Source organism: Heterocephalus glaber, unplaced genomic scaffold, assembly GCF_053883595.1.
Source record: "Heterocephalus glaber isolate CG9 unplaced genomic scaffold, H.glaber_assembly_v1.0 deba00001457, whole genome shotgun sequence".
Classification (NCBI taxonomy): domain Eukaryota; kingdom Metazoa; phylum Chordata; class Mammalia; order Rodentia; family Bathyergidae; genus Heterocephalus; species Heterocephalus glaber.
Genome location: NW_028258305.1, coordinates 24,791,265 through 24,810,332, shown reverse-complemented (window position 1 = coordinate 24,810,332; position 19,068 = coordinate 24,791,265). Strand labels below are relative to the sequence as shown.

The 19,068-nt window shown below is 36.2% G+C and overlaps 1 protein-coding gene across 2 annotated transcripts in view; it reads right to left on the bottom strand.

Annotated features, from left to right (window-relative positions):
* The window catches only part of Lrpprc (leucine rich pentatricopeptide repeat containing), a 112,030-nt gene that overhangs the window by 49,881 nt on the left and 43,081 nt on the right, over positions 1 to 19,068 (bottom strand). For both annotated transcript variants that reach the window (XM_004839374.3, XM_021253809.2), the window contains exons 15-20: positions 5,445 to 5,472; positions 3,310 to 3,367; positions 2,156 to 2,262; positions 1,861 to 1,938; positions 1,495 to 1,539; positions 1,049 to 1,150 (exon numbers count right to left, since the gene is read on the bottom strand). In XM_004839374.3, the coding sequence (XP_004839431.1) occupies positions 1,049 to 1,150; positions 1,495 to 1,539; positions 1,861 to 1,938; positions 2,156 to 2,262; positions 3,310 to 3,367; positions 5,445 to 5,472 (418 nt within the window). The remainder of the gene's footprint in view (positions 1 to 1,048; positions 1,151 to 1,494; positions 1,540 to 1,860; positions 1,939 to 2,155; positions 2,263 to 3,309; positions 3,368 to 5,444; positions 5,473 to 19,068) is intronic.

Here is a 19,068-nt window from a genome sequence, read left to right as displayed (position 1 = left end):
AGTTCAGAATATAGAAAATTTAACAATATTTTAAAAATAAATGGTGTCATGTTATCAACTTATACCTGCCTCTTGGTATTTTTATTCATCTTTGAAACAACAAGATAGGTTTACCTGGTCTAAAAGATTTGTTATTCGGCACCTGCCTCACAAGCGCAAGGTCCCGAGTTCAATCCCCAGTACCAAAAGCAAAAAAACAAAAAAACAAACAAAAAAAAGATTTGTTATTTGTAATATAAAATAGGCTACTATTTCTACAAAATTTGATGTTTTAGCTTCATGTATTATTTAAAATACTTTCAGATCAAATATTTCCAAGTCAGCTCCTAATCACAATCCAATTATAGATGCAAAAATATGTACCAGTATTGAGAAAGTTCCTCAGTGTAGTTTAGTATCCAAGCAATATGAAAAAAAATCTTTAAAAATTTAACAGCACTAGGTAATCTCAAAATTAGTTGTATTTTTTCCTAAAACCACAGCTTTTGACCAAATCATACTGAAGTAGAAACTGAAAAACATCCAGTGCTATTCCACAAATTGCGTGCGCGCGCACGCGCGCGCACACACACGCACACACTAAAATGAACACAAAGTACAGCTGGATGCCCGTTGAAAAAAGCCAAGAGACCCTTTATCTCAGAGAGCTTTTTTTCTAGCAGGAAAATGGAATTTCAATCCCTACATTAACAACCTTGTAATATTTGACTTGCAAATGACTATTGCATATATCAGTTGCTTGACAATCTAGATATAAGAGACCGGAGCCATGGCTTGAAAGGACATTTGGCATGTATGATAAACCTATCACAGCTGTTACTATCATTCACTTTGCAGATTAACGTAAACAAACTACAGCAACTGGAAAACATGCCATTCAAGGTGTAGCTGAAATTAGTTAACCTTTCATTTAATTGCACTGTTCACAAGCATGATGTATAATAATCAATTGTAAAAATTAAACATTATATTCAGTTTTGCTTACTGTGATCTGTAAAGAATTTTTTTTACCATAATAGCATATTTGAAATATTTAAACAAATGTTACCTCCTCTGAACAAAGCGTTAATATGAGTTGCTTTAGGACATCACCTATAGGTTGATTATTATCTTTTAGTTTTTCAAGTGTAGCCTCTAAATCAGATGATGTCTACAAATAAACAGAGGAAACAAGAAAATTTACTAAAAAAAGAAAATCCAGCCCTTGTCATTCTTCCCTTCGAGCTAACCTTTGTTTCTAGTTTCTTAAATGTCATTAAAGCTGTCAGATATATTAACCTGAGGATCTACAAATGGACTCCAGGTGCTAATGAACCTCCCAAGATTAGACACAAATTTCCTAGATTGCTGATTTTTCTGGGACGGAAAATATGTTTTAAAAACTTCTTAAGACTTTAAAATGTGAGGAACCACTGATTTTATAAAAACACAGTGTAAAATTTTCATTAAATGCAGTTATTACAGCATGTAGAATCCACTCAAAAACCTACTTACTTTTTGAGAATCTCTCTTCTCTCTTTCCACTAATATATTAACATCCTAAAATTGGGATTTAAATTAGTACAGAATTAGAAAACACAGGGAATTTATTAGCAAATGTTAAAACTAAAATTTTAAGTCCTATCTCATTTTATTAATATATTTCTATCTTTCCAAAAATTTTGTAGAAATTCTATTCATACTTATGCATTACAATTAATGTTTTAAATGTATTCAACGTACAGGTTTTTTTACCAACAATGAAAATCTGTTTCAATGGTTGTCACTGAAATAAAAATTTTTAGATTTAAGTAAAAATTTAACATGCTTTTATATATAAATTAAACAATTCATAAAACTGATTACTATTTTCACACACACCTTAATCAATTCAGGAACATGGTAGCTATCCAGCAGATTACGAATGCCTCTGTAGATATTTTCATAAATTTTTATATTCTGTGTAAAGGGAAGAGGAGGAAAAAAAAAAAAACCCTGAGTTTTAGACAACTAAACTGAAATTTGTCTAACAGAAATTATCTCAGACATAATTTAAGTCTCCAAATCTTGCATGTCATTGAGAAGTGGTTTGGTTGTACTTAAAAGCAGCAATTTCAAATCTAATAGATACATGTCAGGCAGGACAGGCATTATATAGCAAAAAATGAAATGGTACCATCTCCTTCAGCTGATGGAAGTATTGTCTCAAATGCTCCTCGTTGGCCTGTACCTCTGAGTCACTCATGCTGCCAATCAAGTTATAAAGAAAATAGCCAACAGCTTCTGTGGAAAAAAACAAGAGAAAGCATTCCACTAAAATTACTGAGACTGTCATGTTATCAAGATTAATTTATAAGAAATCATTTTGGTGTGAGATGTCACCCTGATGAGAGGCTCTGAAATGGCAACAATGATCACTGAGGCATAGAGATTATGTGGTTTGGGAGCACATATCTAACTGGTGAGTGAAAGGAATATTAATTATTTTCAGACCGAGTGACAGCTTTTCAGTACTGAATCTTACTTCAATCTATTTTTTTCCACCACTCTGTGACAGAAGTGGTGCTGCCCAAGGGCTTACCTCTCTCCTGTCCAAATCACAAGCAGTGAGAATAAATAAATGTCTTTACACATTTCTATACTAATTTTTTGGTGGACAATATTTAGGGAACCACATAAAATTAGAAAGGATCGCTAAATGTTGATATAGAAAGTTAAATAATTTTAATAAGCAGATACAGTAATCCTGTGGAGAGCTGCCTATTAGCCAATGAAATACCAAGATTAACAAGGATGTTTTATAACAACAGTAATTTTCCTATGCATTCAAGCATAAAATGTATAGGGCCATGTGTTAATGCCTAAGACAGGAGATCTGAACTTTCAAGAATGGTACCTCCTTATAGAAAACTGTATTTCTAAGTATCAATGTATGACATGAAAATCATTAAATGCAAAAATGATCTTTTTTAAAATCCACAAGACTCTTTTTCTACGTTATATGTTTAAAATTAATCCACATCTACACATTAAAACCATATAAACACTAAGAATCACTGATTTTAAGCCTATTTTCGTAGATGCGATCAGAAGCATTTCCTTGATACTTGATAAGAAAGGCTCCTAGCCCTATCTTTTAATAATTATAATAAAAGCAAACACCACGTATATCTAAAAATGTTGAGATTATCAATATAAAGATTTATAACCAAATGTTTTCAAATTTCACTTTCAAAAAGAAAGTGTTTACTGTTGTAATCCTTCTAACCCATCATTACACAGAAGAATGGATTTATGGATTAGTTACAATCATTGAAATTGAAACACTACCCCTTGGTCCTGGAGGCTCCTGGCAATAACGTCCATCCTTATACAACAATTCTGTTATCTGGTAAGACAGAAAATTTGTGCATTGTAGCAAGAAAAAGCAAACAAGAACAAATACAATCTGAAATTGAATTCTTGAAATAATAAAGCCTGTCTCCAGTAAGGTATTATTCTATATCACAGTAATTCACCACCACCCCAACCCACAAAGGAGATTGTTTTGTTTTTAAATAATAGGTTTGTCTTCTAAAAATAAAAACAAACATATGCTGAAGGAAAACCTCAATGTTTTATGAAATGTCACACTGAAAGGTTCTATAGTGATTTGTTTTGCATCATTTTAAACTAATTGTTATAAACAGAAAATAGCTTTAGGAATTGTGAACCAGTATTATTTCTCATATTGTTTTTGGTCTTGTTGAAATTGTGCCACTGTCCTCTTTTTAAATCAAAGTCTATAGAAAATAACCTTTAGACCACAAAATAACCTTACTTTCTAGTATTCAATGACATTTCCCATTCATTTTAATAGCACTAAAACAACAGGGGCCAAATGTTCTAACGTGTTTGTTTTCATGATTCATATGGGTTTTTTTGTACCAGGAATTGAACTTAGGGCCTTGTGCTTGTCAGGCAAGCACTGTGCCACTAGGCTATATATCCCTTGCCCTCGGACCACTTATTTTTCAACATTAACTCCAACTGCAAATTTTTAATTTGAAAAATCCAAAGATGTATTTTAGGATCAAAATTATTACATAACCTACAGTACTGACTTGTCACTTTGAACGTAACAGTTGGCTATACAGCCTCTGGGTGAAGATAGCAGAAACATATAGTAGTTGTCCAAAATGATACAGGTCAAGAATTCTAAACTACTTTATGTATATTTTACAACTGAGCTTATCTATTCTTAAAACAGTATAAATGTTAACTTAAACTGCAGTTATTTCTATTATACTTATTAGCTATTATGGTAAATAAGGCAAAATTGATCATAGGCCACCATGAAAATTATGTTGCACTTAATGGCAATTTAAAGGGTAGAAGGATAGAAAGAATTAAAAAAAAAAACCCAAAAAACAAAAACAAAACTATTTTCATCTACAAACTCCTTTAATCAACACACACATAGCAGCAAATTCTACCAGAAATTGTACCCGTATATCAGATGTATTACAGCATATATATATATATATATATATATATATATATATTTTTTTTTTTTTTTTTGGTACCAGGGATTGAACTTGGGACCTTGTGCTTGTGAAGCAGGTGGTGGAACCACTGAGCTAAATCCCCAGCCCTTACAGCAGTATTTAATGGCAAATTTGAAACAAAGATACACTGGAAATCTCGCTAGTCAAAGCATAATTACTTCTAGCTATAAATGCCCCCACTATATATTAGATTTGACTATACAGTATGAATGGCAGTTCAAATAATACTAGAAAAAGAACTGGATGAAATCTAAATTTTAAAACATATTTAAATTGAAAATTCCAATTGTTTAATTTTATTAAGTTGAAAATTTTCCATAGTTCATAATTTTACTTCCTATATAAAACCAGTTAACTGCTCAAAAGGGTAGCAATATAAAATTGGTCTGCATCCCATTCATATATAGAAACACAAACAAATATATATCAAAATAAATAAAGGTCAAATGTCATTGTGACAATTTAACAGTATTCTTTTGGAAAAGTTCAAACAATAAAATTAAGGACAAAGTCAAGGGCTACTTTCTTTTTTCTTTGCACTTTATTAGTATTTTTATTATCATAAAATAAAGTAACAAAGACAATAGTGGCTAAGAAACATCCCACACTGTTTCTATTTCTTTTTATAATACTACATATTTGACAAGTTTTTCTTCCAAAATTCCACTTGCTACCAGTGTTTCAAAATTGTTAAGTTTTATTATTGTGGAATTTTAAAATTTCACTTTTATTAGTGCATGCTCACAGTACATAGTTATTAAGGGCTACTTTCATTAACAAATTTCTTGCTATTTTACAACTACCACTTCTAAGATTTTAAATCTATTAATTTATAGAAGAACAGCATAATGAATAAAACTTTTGCTTTTAATGGACTTTTACATACAACTTATGATTTGCATTCTTAGAAGTACGCACCTTACTCCAAAGATGTATGTTCATAGACCTGCAGAGGGCAGCAAAGGATTAAAAATAAACCCAGAGGTTTTAAAAAACATTTAAAATTAAAATGCACTGGCAATTATACTATGTAATGTGTACAAATCACAGCCTTTAAATAAACAAGTAAATATATGTTTGGAAAATGAAGTTGAGTTACCAGGGCAATGTAATGTAGAAAGGTGACCCCTCACTTTGAATTTTCAAAATAAAGACTAATTTGAGTAAGAATCATTAAAGAACCATTCCTAAACCTTGAGATCCAAGTTTGATGGATCAGGACATTTACATGATCTCAAAGTGTCTGCCGATAGAGTGCATGTTACTTGTAATAGAAAAAATAGTAACTATATAATAGATAAATGAAATACTTTAACTGAGTGATCAAAATTAACATCACAAATTAGCTGCTGATGGACACTGTGTGCCTTTAGATGTAATTTCCTGAAAAGACAGATTATCACTAATGTGGTATTTCAGATGGGGATGTACAACCTGAATCTAATCAGGGGCAACCATTATGAGGAACATTCTCTAAAAAAATAACTGACCTGTGTGTTCTCAAAAAATGTTAATGCCATAAAAGACAAAGGTTGAAGAATTATTCTGGATTACACAAAATTAAACAGAAATGACAACTAACATCCAACCCTGAACTAGATTCTGTATACAAAGAGGAGAAATGCTAAAAAGGACGTGACTGATAAAACTGGAACATGAACTATATTAGCTAAAAAACATCGCAGTAATGTTAAGTTCCCTGAATTTGTTATCTGTGCTATCATGTAAGAATATCCTTCTGTGGGACTAGAAGCTAATACATTAAAGGGTAAAGGGTCATGATATATAAAACTTAAATTCAGATAATTTTTTAAAAATGCATTTTTACATTTAAAATGATAGATGAACATATGTGTGGAAGCAGTATATAACATGGCAAAATGCCAGAATTTGGCGAACGTGGTATACATGAGTTCTCTGTACTACATAGTAATTTTCTGTAAATTTGGAATTATTTTAAAGAAAGCAAAACAGAATAACTCAAATTTTTCCTATTTAAATAAGAAATCATTTACAAAACAGGCTAAATGAACATTAGTCTTATATCATCTGCAAGCTTTGTATGTTTGATACCTAGAAGCTTCAATGATTTTAAATTTTCAGATGACAAATTATGTTTTCATGGTAATTTTACAAGGTAAATATATAGGCATTCCTCATTTAACAACCTACCTGTTTAACAACTGTTAAGACTTACAACCAAGGTGCACTGTTCAGACTTAAGACCCATCTTTTTTTTAACACAGTTCTGTACATCTTGTTTATAGAGCCTAAAAGTCTCTTTTTGTACAATACACCTTGTTTATACAGTTCTGTAATTTTTGCTGATTGTACTGTACAGTACTGAGTTCTGTTATACATTACAGTACTGCATGTAGGCACTACTACGCAAATAAATGTAAAGTCATCAAGCTGGAGTTTCTTTGTTCTGAATATTGTAATGTACATACTATATGTAATTCCTCACTTAGCCACCAATTCATTCTCAGGACCATAAGTCATTAAAGAATATCTATAATATATATATAACTCACAAAAATTCATAGGCCTTTTTAAACCTGACACTGTTGGCCATCACAAGTGCCTGTCACTATGCATTTCTTTTTTGGTACCGAGGACTGAACTTGGGTCCTTGTGCTTGCGCAGCAGGCGGCGAAACCACTGACCTAATTCCCCGGCCCTCACTATGCATTTTTAACCAAAGTATCAACACATCTACAGTACTGACTCTGTATTGTTTTGACCAGGTGCTGATGAAATACTTTCCTCTTCATGCCCTGCGGATACTCACTTCACTCATGGAAGTGTTCTGTTCTGACTTACTCCTAAAAGGTCAAAAAAGACCATGGTGAGCTTAGATGAAAAATGCACTTGAGTATCTGTTGATATTTCTGCCAGATGCCTAATAATTGGTTACAGATCGCTCATTACTCACCCATGACCTTTCTCACTGACTTCTCTGAAAGGGGCTTAAACTTTTAGAAGAAAATGAAGTCAGATCCTGATGCAGAGACTATTCAGATTATATTCTCTCAGAGGACTACATATAATAAAGGCAGTAGTATTTCTTCCTTACTGCTGGGTATCTGTTCACTAGTGTATTTATTCTTTCAAAATTAATCACATATTGTCTGGGAATACATGCAAGGGAATGATTACACCCAAGGCAGGGCTGCAAGGAGCCCCAGGCAAGGGATACACACAAGCTTCTAAGATAGCACTGATATTCCATTTCCTAATCTCAGGGGCAAGCAACAGGTATTTGTTTTCATTTTCTTTTTGATACAGTACATTTATGTGTAAGTACAGTGTAGTTCACAATAAAAAAAAAATTTCCAAGTTCTTATGACTAATAAAACAGTGAAGCTCTTCAGAATCCAGTCAATTTGTTATGAGCCTTAGCATATGTTATTTGAGTAGCAGGTTAATTCTTGTTTTCCCTCTGCCCACAATGAAAGTTTCTGAGGAATCAGAATTTGAAAAAAAGACATTGTTTTGTCTAAATCTAATTTAATTTATGTCTTTTTTTTTAATCCCAGAAGAGCAAGTCTGAAGAAAATGCTAGCAACATAACTCTAGAAGGCTGATTTCAGCTTTAAATGAGTTTCCTCAGGTGGGAAATGGGATCTAGAAGGAAAATCAGGAAAGAATATTAATATTTTAGCCCTGTTATAGCCAGGAGTCTAAAAATCTGGGCAACTCTAATAGTACTGCTACAAATTTAATACAGCAATGAGAACACTTCCCCAAACAGATCCTAAATTAAAATAATATTTTTTTTGTTACCGGGGATTGAACTTGGGACCTTGTGCATGAGAGGCAGGTGCCAGAGCCACTGAGCTAAATCCCTAGCCCGATGAAAATAATCTTTACAGAACTTTTTTTTTTTTTCCCACAGCGCTGAGGATCAAACCCAGAGCCACACATGCTAGGTAAGTGTTCTACTACTGAGCTACATCCCCAGCCCTTATTTAAATTTTATCTTGAGACAAAGTCTCACTAAACTGGTCAAGATGGATTGGGCATGTGGTACACGCCTGTAATCCCAGCACTCCAGGAGGTAGAGGCAGGAGGATTGCCAGGAGTTTGAGGCTACCCTGGGCTACATAAACAAGACTTTGTTTCAAAAAAACAAAAAAAACCCATAGAGATAGAGACAGATAGACAGACAGACAGATGGAGCAAGCCCTAACTGGCCTTGAACTTTTGATCCTCCTGCTTCAGCCTCCCAAATAAACTGGGATTATAGGCATGTGCGTAACACCTGGCAACTCAGAACTTTTAAAATCTATTTTAGAGAAACAGCACCTACTACAGAAAACAAACTTTTCATAGCATCATAGACACCAAGATGTTTTTCTTTCTACTGTACAAAGTAGAAAATAGAAATGTTAACTTGCCATGACCACAAGGCATAGAAAACAAACAAAAAGAAGAACCCTGACTCCTTCATTATTTCTTTTGCCCTAGGCTTCTGGTTCATTTTCTCCAATGTCCAGGATCCAGCAAACACATCATTCCATTATCTTTCACTTCTGGTGAGGTCAGGCTGTCATCAGTGAGAGACTCAATGACTAAAAAGAGGACCTTAAAAATCTGGCATTTCCACCCCCTGACTTGCAAGTGGAAGGACCCAAGTTCGATCGCCGGCACCAAAAAAAATCTGGCATTAAACTTGGTGACTTCAGTAGAGATAATATCTGGTCCTAAAAATTTTAGGATCAGAAACTTGATTTTTATTAATACATGAAAGACAGGATCATTTCAGCACACAGACTCCCATTTGCCAAATTCAGACTTGTCATTGGGCCAGAAAGCCTTCCCATATGACAGAACTCTTTCTCTATGTACTAAAGACCCATGCCTCCACACTAATTCTGAAACATTTTTCTGTCAGGTACGTTATATTCCCAGCCATGTTTTCAACTAGCTTCAGTGTGATTATGACTTAAAAGGCATTTAATACTTCTGGTGGTAGAATTTTCAGTATATGTAAGTGCATACTCTCTCTTTTTCATTTGAACTTTGTTCAACTAGTGCTATTAGCTATTATCAGGGCAAAGAAGCTGTATTCACTCTAAACATCATTTTGCCCTGGATCTGACATGAGAATTCACTAACTTATCAGTCAGATCTAAATACCCTTTAAAATGCCCTTACAGTTTTTTTTTTTTAAAGAAAAAAAAGGTCAAAAGTAAAAATTCCTGGTCTGAGGATGTAGCTTAGTGGCAGAGGGTTGCCTGGCAAACCTGAGGCCCTGAGTTCAATTCCCAGTACCAAAAAAAAGGGTAAAAATTCCTTAATAATCCTGAATAATCTCACCTCAAACTATTAAGTTTACAGTTTTTTTATAGATGATTTTGCCTTTAGATGTTAACAGACAACATAATTTTATAAAATGGAAAACTCCAGGAAGGGATTACACTTGACTCATATTCAACTACCATTTCCTAAACTTATCAACCTACAGAAATACTAGCTTTCCACTTATTTGTTTGTTTTGTAACGGGGATAGAACTCGGGACCTTGAGCTTGGCAAGGCAGGCGGTGGAACCACTGAGCTAAATCCCCAGCTAGCTTTCCACTTAAATACTACTCCCTAAAGATACAAAGAAGAGTTTTTCAAAAACATTATCGGATAGCATAAAAATAAATCTGAGCCAATACAGGCTGTAGTCAACATGCTAAGAACTACCACCTGTTAGGCCCTAGACCTACTGCTACTACTAGTGCTACTACTACTAGGTAAATTTTACTAAAAAGTAGGTAACTACTCTACAAGTTGAGCTCCAATAATAAAATGTAATTTCCGATAGGTCTGGCTAAAGTGAATATATCTCATTATAATTTCTATAACTAATTTTTGGCAAAGAATCACTTTTTGTGAATCTCTTATGCGCCAGTAGGTCTAGGAATTTCAGGTGAGTTGACATGGACTCTACTGGCAGTGACACTGTTGAGCTGTGATTCAATGCCAATCTACTCTTAGTTTTCTACTGGTCATTTGGAAAATTCTTTTTTTTTTGGTAGCGGGGATCGAACTTGGGTCCTTTGCGCCTGCACAGCAGGTGACAAAACCACTGAGCTAAATCCTCGGCCCCATTTGGCCAATTCTAACGTTGCTGGCTTACAACAGGACCCTAAGAAGCTCAGAAAGTAACTGTCTCAGTGACCTCACTGAGTGTGCTGACAAAGGGATAAACTATTTGATTTGACATGAAATAAAAGAAGAGCTTGGCTACATTAATGCTAAGACAGGACTGCAATCACATCAACTATATTTTGAATTTTCAGGAGTTTCCAATTATACACATATTTTCATGAATAATGCCAAGTCATCACAATCTGAAATTTTACTTTATCTGTAAGAAAAATAATCGGCAAAATATAGTTTTAGAATCTACATTTTTAAAAGCATTCCTAAAAGGGATGAATTAAGACTTATTTTTATTAAGTCTATGGCAAGAACACTAGAGGTTCTTGGGTGTGGGCCTTTTCAAATAAAAATATAAATAATCTAAAAATAAATAATAGCTAATTCACTGATTTCTTCCCTACTGATTCTACTGGTTCCCAATCTATATCTTCTCTTCCTTTTCTTCAATGACTCCTTCCATTAACTCCCCAGGATGTTATCCATAGATGTCCTTCTCATCTCTCTACAAAAAGGTAAAAAAAAAAACCAACAAAAAAACCCCACAAACCCCCCCGACCTTAAAAATAAAACACTAAATACAGTATCTTACAAAATGACAAGTAAAAGCAGATGACCTTATAGAAAACAGATGACAGACTAACAGAGGTATTTCACAGGAGAGCAAATCCAAATGGCCAATAAGCAGATAAACATGTTTTAATGCTGTTTGATAGTCAGAAATGATGCACAGTGTAAACTGTACATTGGGCTACAATTTCCCATATATTGGCTAGAGTTAAAAAGCATTACAATGTTCTGTAACTAAAGGGAAATGGATACTCTTATACACTGCTAGCAGATGTGTGAAATTACTGGTATGTGCTAATAAAACTTCTTTTGGAAAGTAATGTGGCAGTTGCTTTTATTCAGGCTCTACTAATTAAGGGGGGAAAATATATATATACCTCTAGGGAATCACTGGACTTGAGGGTGGTCTTAGAGATCCTTGCCACACCATCTCTAAACTAAAAGACAGCGCCTTCCCAGGAATGACTGAATACAGCAGGGAGTGGATTTGTTCCTACCTCAGTAACATACACACACACACACAAACACACACACACACACACAAACACACTTTTTAATGTTCCCAAAAGCTGGAACCACTGGTGGTACAGTCATGCATTTACCACAGGTGGCTGAAGCCACCTGGCAGTGAGACATAGGAATTACGGCCCTGTCATGAACATGTTAACACAGCATTTTGATTTCTTTAGTAGTGGCAAAAAAAATATGAAGCAATCTGAGTCCAACAATAGGGGAGTGACTGAAAAACTACAGTATACTCTTACTCTGGAATCTTTTGCAAGTATTGAACTAGGTATTAAGATGAGATGTAAAGTATGGTATCATTTCTGCTTAAAAATAAAAAACAAAACCTATAACACCTTTTATAGATCTCTTTTTATATACAGAGAAAAAGATAGAGGATACTTTTTAAATGTGAATTTCTAAAATAAGTGTTTACATAGAGGGGAAGTACTTCAAGAATTCCATTAAATTAGCTATAATTTTATACTATGCAGTTTTAGGGGGGATGATGAGCTTCCAACAATTCTCCATGGAATCCATGGCTGAAAGGATTTAAGAATCACTCTCCTAGATTGGTTCTTTCAATGCCTTCACAGCCCCCTTGCTAGTGGCACCCAAATCCCAGCTGATAACAACTATATCCAAGTCCAACTCTAATCTCTGCCAAACAGCACTCTACGGAAAATACAGGTATGTCGAAACTACTAAATTCAACAGTAATCTAGTCCTCTTTCTTCATCTTGGTTAATATTCTCTAATATACATAGTCATTATACCCTATAAATTTATTCTCCACAATTTCTTACACATTCTTTATTATTTCCACGGCTGAAGCCCTCATTTAGTTCTATCCATCTACGCAGTAATTAAGTTAAAATAGCAATCTAGAAACTGATCTCCTCAGAAAGGTCTGTTTGCAAGGCTGGCCTTGGGCAGGCACTTGAGAACTTAAGATTTCAGGAGGGTTTCCATCATTCCCTAAATAAGAATGGCTTGCTGTGCTTACTAGTTTAGGCTAAATACTTGCTTTCCTCTTGGGATGCTGGAATTGTGGTACATGCAAAGTAGAGAGTACCTCAATGACTGATGCAATAAAAACCGTGGATTCTCAGACGCAGGTGAGTTCCCCAGATAGGTATTTCACATATTAGTACAACTTACTGCTGGAGGAATGAGCACGTCCTGTGTGACTCTACTGGTAAAGGACTCCTGGAAGTGTGTTTAGTTTCTTCTAGACTTTGCCCCATGTGTCTTTTTACTGATTGTACTTTGTATCCCATCTAAATCTTATTGGAGAATATAACTAAAGGCTGAAACCTGCTGAATCCTGTGAGTCCCTAGGGAATCACTGGACCTGAGGGTGGTCTTAGAGATCCTTGTCACAACATCTCATCCTTAAACTAAAAGATAGTACCTTCTCAAACTAAAAGACAGTACCTTCTCAGCAATGATGGAACATAACAAGGACTGGATCTGTCCCCACCTCAAAATGAAAAAACCAGAAATAATGATTTCAGACATTGGACAATAGGCAGTGGAAAACAGTGACACAGGAAAGAAAGGAAATAGCATGGTAAACCCTTACAATTGCCTAAATTTTTTATCTGGAGATTTCCAAGCCTGCGTACAAGGAGAGGAAACCTAGAACCCAGTGGATCTCTGAGATAAGAATTCAGAACCCAGCACTCACAGGGCAGAGTGCCTGAGAGAGATGACCTGGACAGAGCATCCTCTGAGATCTGGAGAGGGCTGCCCAACATCTGTAGCTTAGTAATGATGAGCACATGCGTGGGGAAAAATACTCAAGCCTAGGAACAACTTGTGACCTGCTTGGATGCTTCTAATGAGGGCAGGAGGACCAATTCCCAGAACTCACATGAGGCTCAGAATAGTTTACATTCTCAAAAATTTCAAAATGTATATGCCACCAGGTTGAGTACCCAGGATACTGCCTTAAAGCCAGTTAGTGGGAATGATCCTACACTAAAAGCTGCCCCAGTCCTGCCTAACAAAGCATAAAAGCAAGCACTAGAGAATAGCTTCCAAGTAGCTAGCTCTATTTCAGAACAAAACTCAAAAATATTAAAAGGGATACAAAAAAAAAAACAAAAAAAAGATTCTGCCTCTAGCAGAGTATAAAGTTCATAAGGTCTGACATCCAATAAAAAACTACAAAGAAGCAGAGAAGTGATACATAAGAAAAATTAACCAAATGAAATAGACCAGGAAATGATTCAGATAAAAGAATCAGTAGAAAGGACATAAAAAATCTATTATTAATATCTCCTTATGTTCCAGAAAAGAAAAAAAAAAAAGGTGGAATACTTAGACATTAAAAGAACCAAAAAGAATGACAATGTGTATGGATGAAATGCATTCTAAATGTATCTGCCTTGGTCAGGACTTCATACATTAAATAGTCTAATTTCTTCAGAATATTATCTATTTTAAGAGGCCACAAAATCCTTGTTGAAAAATACGAAGAAAAAAAAGATATTAATGCCCTTATTCAGAACCTGAAACTAGGGCCAGGGATATAGCTGAGTGGTTCCAGTGCCTGCCTTGCAAGCGCAAGGTCCCGAGTTCGATCCCTGGTATCGAAAATAAATTTTTTTTAAAAATGTTCTTATAGAACCTAAAACTATTTCTCCTCCATATTATGACTTAGGTTGCCTAATTTCCGAACACACACTATGTGAGAAACGCCAAGTTATAACTGTGCGTAGGCTACTGAAGGTAAAGTCAGTACTGAAAGTTACCAGGAGTGACAGCAAAGAAAAAAAAATTACAGCATAGATGATGGCGCAAAATTAAACAGCACAAACAGGGAAAAGATAACAATCAGATATTACCCTGACTGTAGGGACAGGCAGGTCTACATACTTTTGTGTTTGTGTGTTGTGCTGAGGATCAAACCCAGGGCCTCCTGCTCTACTTCAAACCGCACCCCCAGCCATGCCTATACACTTTAATCAAAAAGCCACTATTTTAATATTTATATCTTTAATCGATTTCTATTTTAGTTTAGTGCATGGCAAGAGATGACAGGGGTTAGGTAGAACACTTGAAGACATTGGTGTAGGAAAAGATTTTATGAACAAAACCTCAGTTTCCCGTGAACTAGCACAAACAATCAACAAGTGGGATCTCTTCTTATTAAAAAGCTTCTAGGGACGGGGATTTAGCTCAGTGGTTTCGCCGCCTGCTGCGCAAGCACAAGGACCCAAGTTCGATCCCCGGTACGGAAAAAAAAAAAAAAAAAACCCCACAAAACTTCTGCACAGCAATAGAAACCACCAGCAGTGTGAAGAGACCACCCACAATGTGGGAAAAAATCTTCACCTGCTCCTCCTCAGACAAAGGTCTACTATCTCGAATCTATAAAGAACTTAAAAAGATCAGACCTCCCAAATTTAAAGGCCCAATCCAAAAATGGGCATCCGAAATGAACAGACATTTCTCACACAAAGAAGTAGAAATAGCAAATAAATACATGAAAATATGTTCAATATCACATTCGACAGATGCAAATGAAAACAATGCTGAGATTCCACCTCACTCCAGAAAGAATGGCTGCTATCATGAAATCAACCAATAACAAATGCTGGCAGGGCTGTGGGGAAAGAGGAAGTCTGCTCCACTGCTGGTGGGAGTGTAGAATGGTGCAAGCACTGTGGAAATCAGTATGGAGATACCTCAAAGCACTAGGACTGGAAGTCCCATTTGACTCTGCTATTCCACTACTGGGGATCTTCCTCAAAGAATTAAAAGAATCATACCACAGTGATATATGTGCATCCATGTTCATAGCAGCACAGTTTGTGATAGCTAAAACTTGGAAACAGCCCAAATGCCCATTAACTGGAGACTGGGTAAAGAAAATGTCACGCGCCCTACCGAGATCCCCAGTTGCGCGGAACACGCCGAATCACCCCGCTGCAGACAGGCAGCCACCTGGTTCTATACTACAAAGATGCAGAGGACACCAGACCACCAGACCAAGGTACTGAGTCCCGCTGCTCCCGGCCCAGAGGTAGGGGCTTCTGAGCAGCCGTCCCACTGCTCCTGGTCTAGAGGAAGGGGCTTCCCGGCCACCATCCCTCCCGCTGCTCCCAGCCCAGAGGAAAAGACTTTTGGGCCACCTTCTGTCCTGCTGCTCCTGGCTCAGAGGAAGGGGCTTCCAGGCCACCAGCCCTCCTACTGCTCCCGGCCCAGAGCTAGGGGCTGCTGAGCCACCATCCCACTGCTCCTGGTCCAGAGGAAGGGGCTTCCCAGCCACCATCCCTCCTGCTGCTCCCAGCCCACAGGAAAGGGCTTTTGGGTCACCATCCCTACCGCTGCTCCAGGTCCCTGTCCCAACTCTCCCAGCTCAGAGGAGGTAATCCATGCAAGCGCTAACCGGCCCCTGCCCCAGTCAAAATGAGAAAACATGTAAGTAAGTCTCAAAACCAGACTTCCAGATCACCTACAGCAACCCCAAAGGGAAATGAGATGGAACACTCTGATACTCAACCACCTGGACCCACTCAACTGGCAACAAAAGGGGATCTGGAAAAAATGAAATCAGAAATGATTTCTCAGATAACAGGAGAAATTGTGCCCCTAGTGTAAGACATGATTAATAAATCTAGAGAGGAGCTCAGGAACATGATGGACTTCAAACATAAGAAACAAATGGAATCCATAAAACAGATGCAAATAGATTTCCAGGACATGAAAAGCTCCACTGAAAGTCTACACAGCAGAATGAGGCAATGTGAGGAGAGAATTTCAGATATAGAAGATAAGATTGCAATTGGTGACCAGGAAAAGAAAAATTGCTTCAAAATTATAAGGGAACATGAGAAATCAATCCAGCAGCTGCTAGATGATGCAAAGAAGAATAACATAAGACTGATTGGACTCAATGAAGAAACAGGAGAGAGTGCAGATGACATAAAAAATCTCTTCACAGGAATAATGGCAGAAAACTTCCCAAGCAGGGGAAAAGAGCTTGACATACAGATAAGTGAGGCATATAGGACTCCAAATAGCCTTGATCAAAAAAAGTCTACACATAGCCATATAATTGTTAAGATTCCAGAAACACAACAGAAGAACAAAGTTCTTCAAGCAGTCAGAGAAAAGAAACAAATCACATACAAGGAAAGCCCATCAGAATCACAGCAGACTTCTCAACACAAGCTATCAAGGCAAGAAGAGCTTGGAGGGACATATTCCAAGCCCTAAAAGAAAACAGCCTCCAACCCAGATTGATGTACCCTGCAAAACTATCTTTCAAAATTGATGGAGAAATAAGATACTTTCATGACGAAGAGCACCTTAGGAACTTTGTGAATACCAAACCAGCACTCCAAAGACATTTACACAATGTCCGAGGAACAGACATTGAGGAGCACAACCCCAGAAAGCAAAGCAGAATGAACCCATCTGGCATGACAAGAAATTAAATGTAAAGGGGGAGAACCCAACAAAAAGAAAAAGTCATAGCAATGACAAGTCAATATGTTTCAGTTATAACCATCAATGTTAATGGTCTCAATTCACCAATCAAAAGAAATAGACTGGCAGAATGGGTCAAGAAGCAAAATTCAACAATATGCTGCATACAAGAAATACACTTAATTCAAAAGGAAACTCATAGACTGAAAGTTAAAGGGTGGAAAACAATACTCCATGCAATGGGAACCCAAAAAAAAGCATGAGTAGCTATCCTCTTTGCAGATCAAGTAGATTTCAAACCAACACTAATTAAGAGAGATGAAGAAGGACACTACATCCTTATTAAGGGAAGAATCCAAGAGGAAGAGATGACAATCATAAATATCTACGCACCAAACACTAGTGCACCCCACTATATAAAACAAATACTAACGGACATGAAAAGCCATATATGCACTAATACAATTGTAGTGGGGGACCTTAACACTCCACTGTCACAAATAGATAGATCAAAAATAGACTAAAAATAAGTAACAAAATACTAGAACTCAATCGAACTCCTGAACAAATGAACTTAACAGATGTTTAGAGAGTCTTCCAGCCCACAAAATCAGAATACATATTCTTCTCAGCTGCACATGGGTCATTCTCCAAAATAGACCACATACTCACACATAGAACATGTTTAAGTGAGTGCAAAGGAATTGAAGTTATCCCCTGTATATTATCAGACCATAGTGCAATGAAATTGGAGATCCACAGCAAAAGAAACTCAAAAAATTTCATAAACACATGGAAATTGAACAACACACTTCTGAATAACCAATGGGTCACAGAGGAGATTAAAGAAGAAATCAGACAGTTCCTTCAATTAAATGACAATGAAAATACAACATATCGGAATCTATGGGACACAATGAAAGCAGTCTTGCGAGGGAAATTCATAGCAGTGAATATGCATATTAGGAAAACAGAACGAGCTCAATTAAATAACCTGATGCTGAACCTAAAGCTTCCAGTAAAAGAAGAGCAGGACAACCCCAAAGCTCATACAAGGGAGGAAATTATAAAGATCAGAGGAGAAATCAATGCAATGGAGACTAAGAGAACAATACAAAAAAATCAATGAAGCCAAGAGTTGGTTCTTTGAAAGAATCAACAAAATTGACAAACCTTTAGCCAACCTTGTCAGAAAAAGGAAAGAAAAGGCCCAAATCCATGCAATTAGGAATGAAAAGGGTGAAATGACAACAGACCCAGCAGAAATCCAGAGGATCAATACCTACTTCCAGAACTTATACGCCAATAAGATGGACAACACAGAAGAAATGGACAGATTCCTAGATACATATGAATTATCAAAGTTGAACGAAGAAGACCTAACAATTCTGAACAACCCAATATCAACCAATGAAATTGAAAATGTAATTAAAAACTTACCAAGAAGAAAAGCCCAGGCCCTGATGGCTTCACTGCTGAATTCTACAAGACATTTAGAGAGGAACTGCTGCCACTACTGTTTAAACTCTTCAATGAAATTGAAAAGGAAGCAATACTCCCAAATTCATTCCTGGAAGCAAGCATCATCTTGATTCCCAAAGCAGAGAAAGACCAAACTGAAAAAGAGAACTATAGGCCAATCTCACTGATGAACACAGATGCAAAAATCCTTAATAAGATAATGGCAAACAGAATGCAGAAGATCATCAAGAAGATCATACACTCTGATCAAGTGGGATTCATCCCAGGGATGCAGGGATGGTTCAATATATGCAAATCAATCAATGTAATACACTATATCAATAGAGCCAAGGACAAAAACCATATGATTATCTCCATAGATGAAGAAAAAGCATGTGACAAAATCCAACA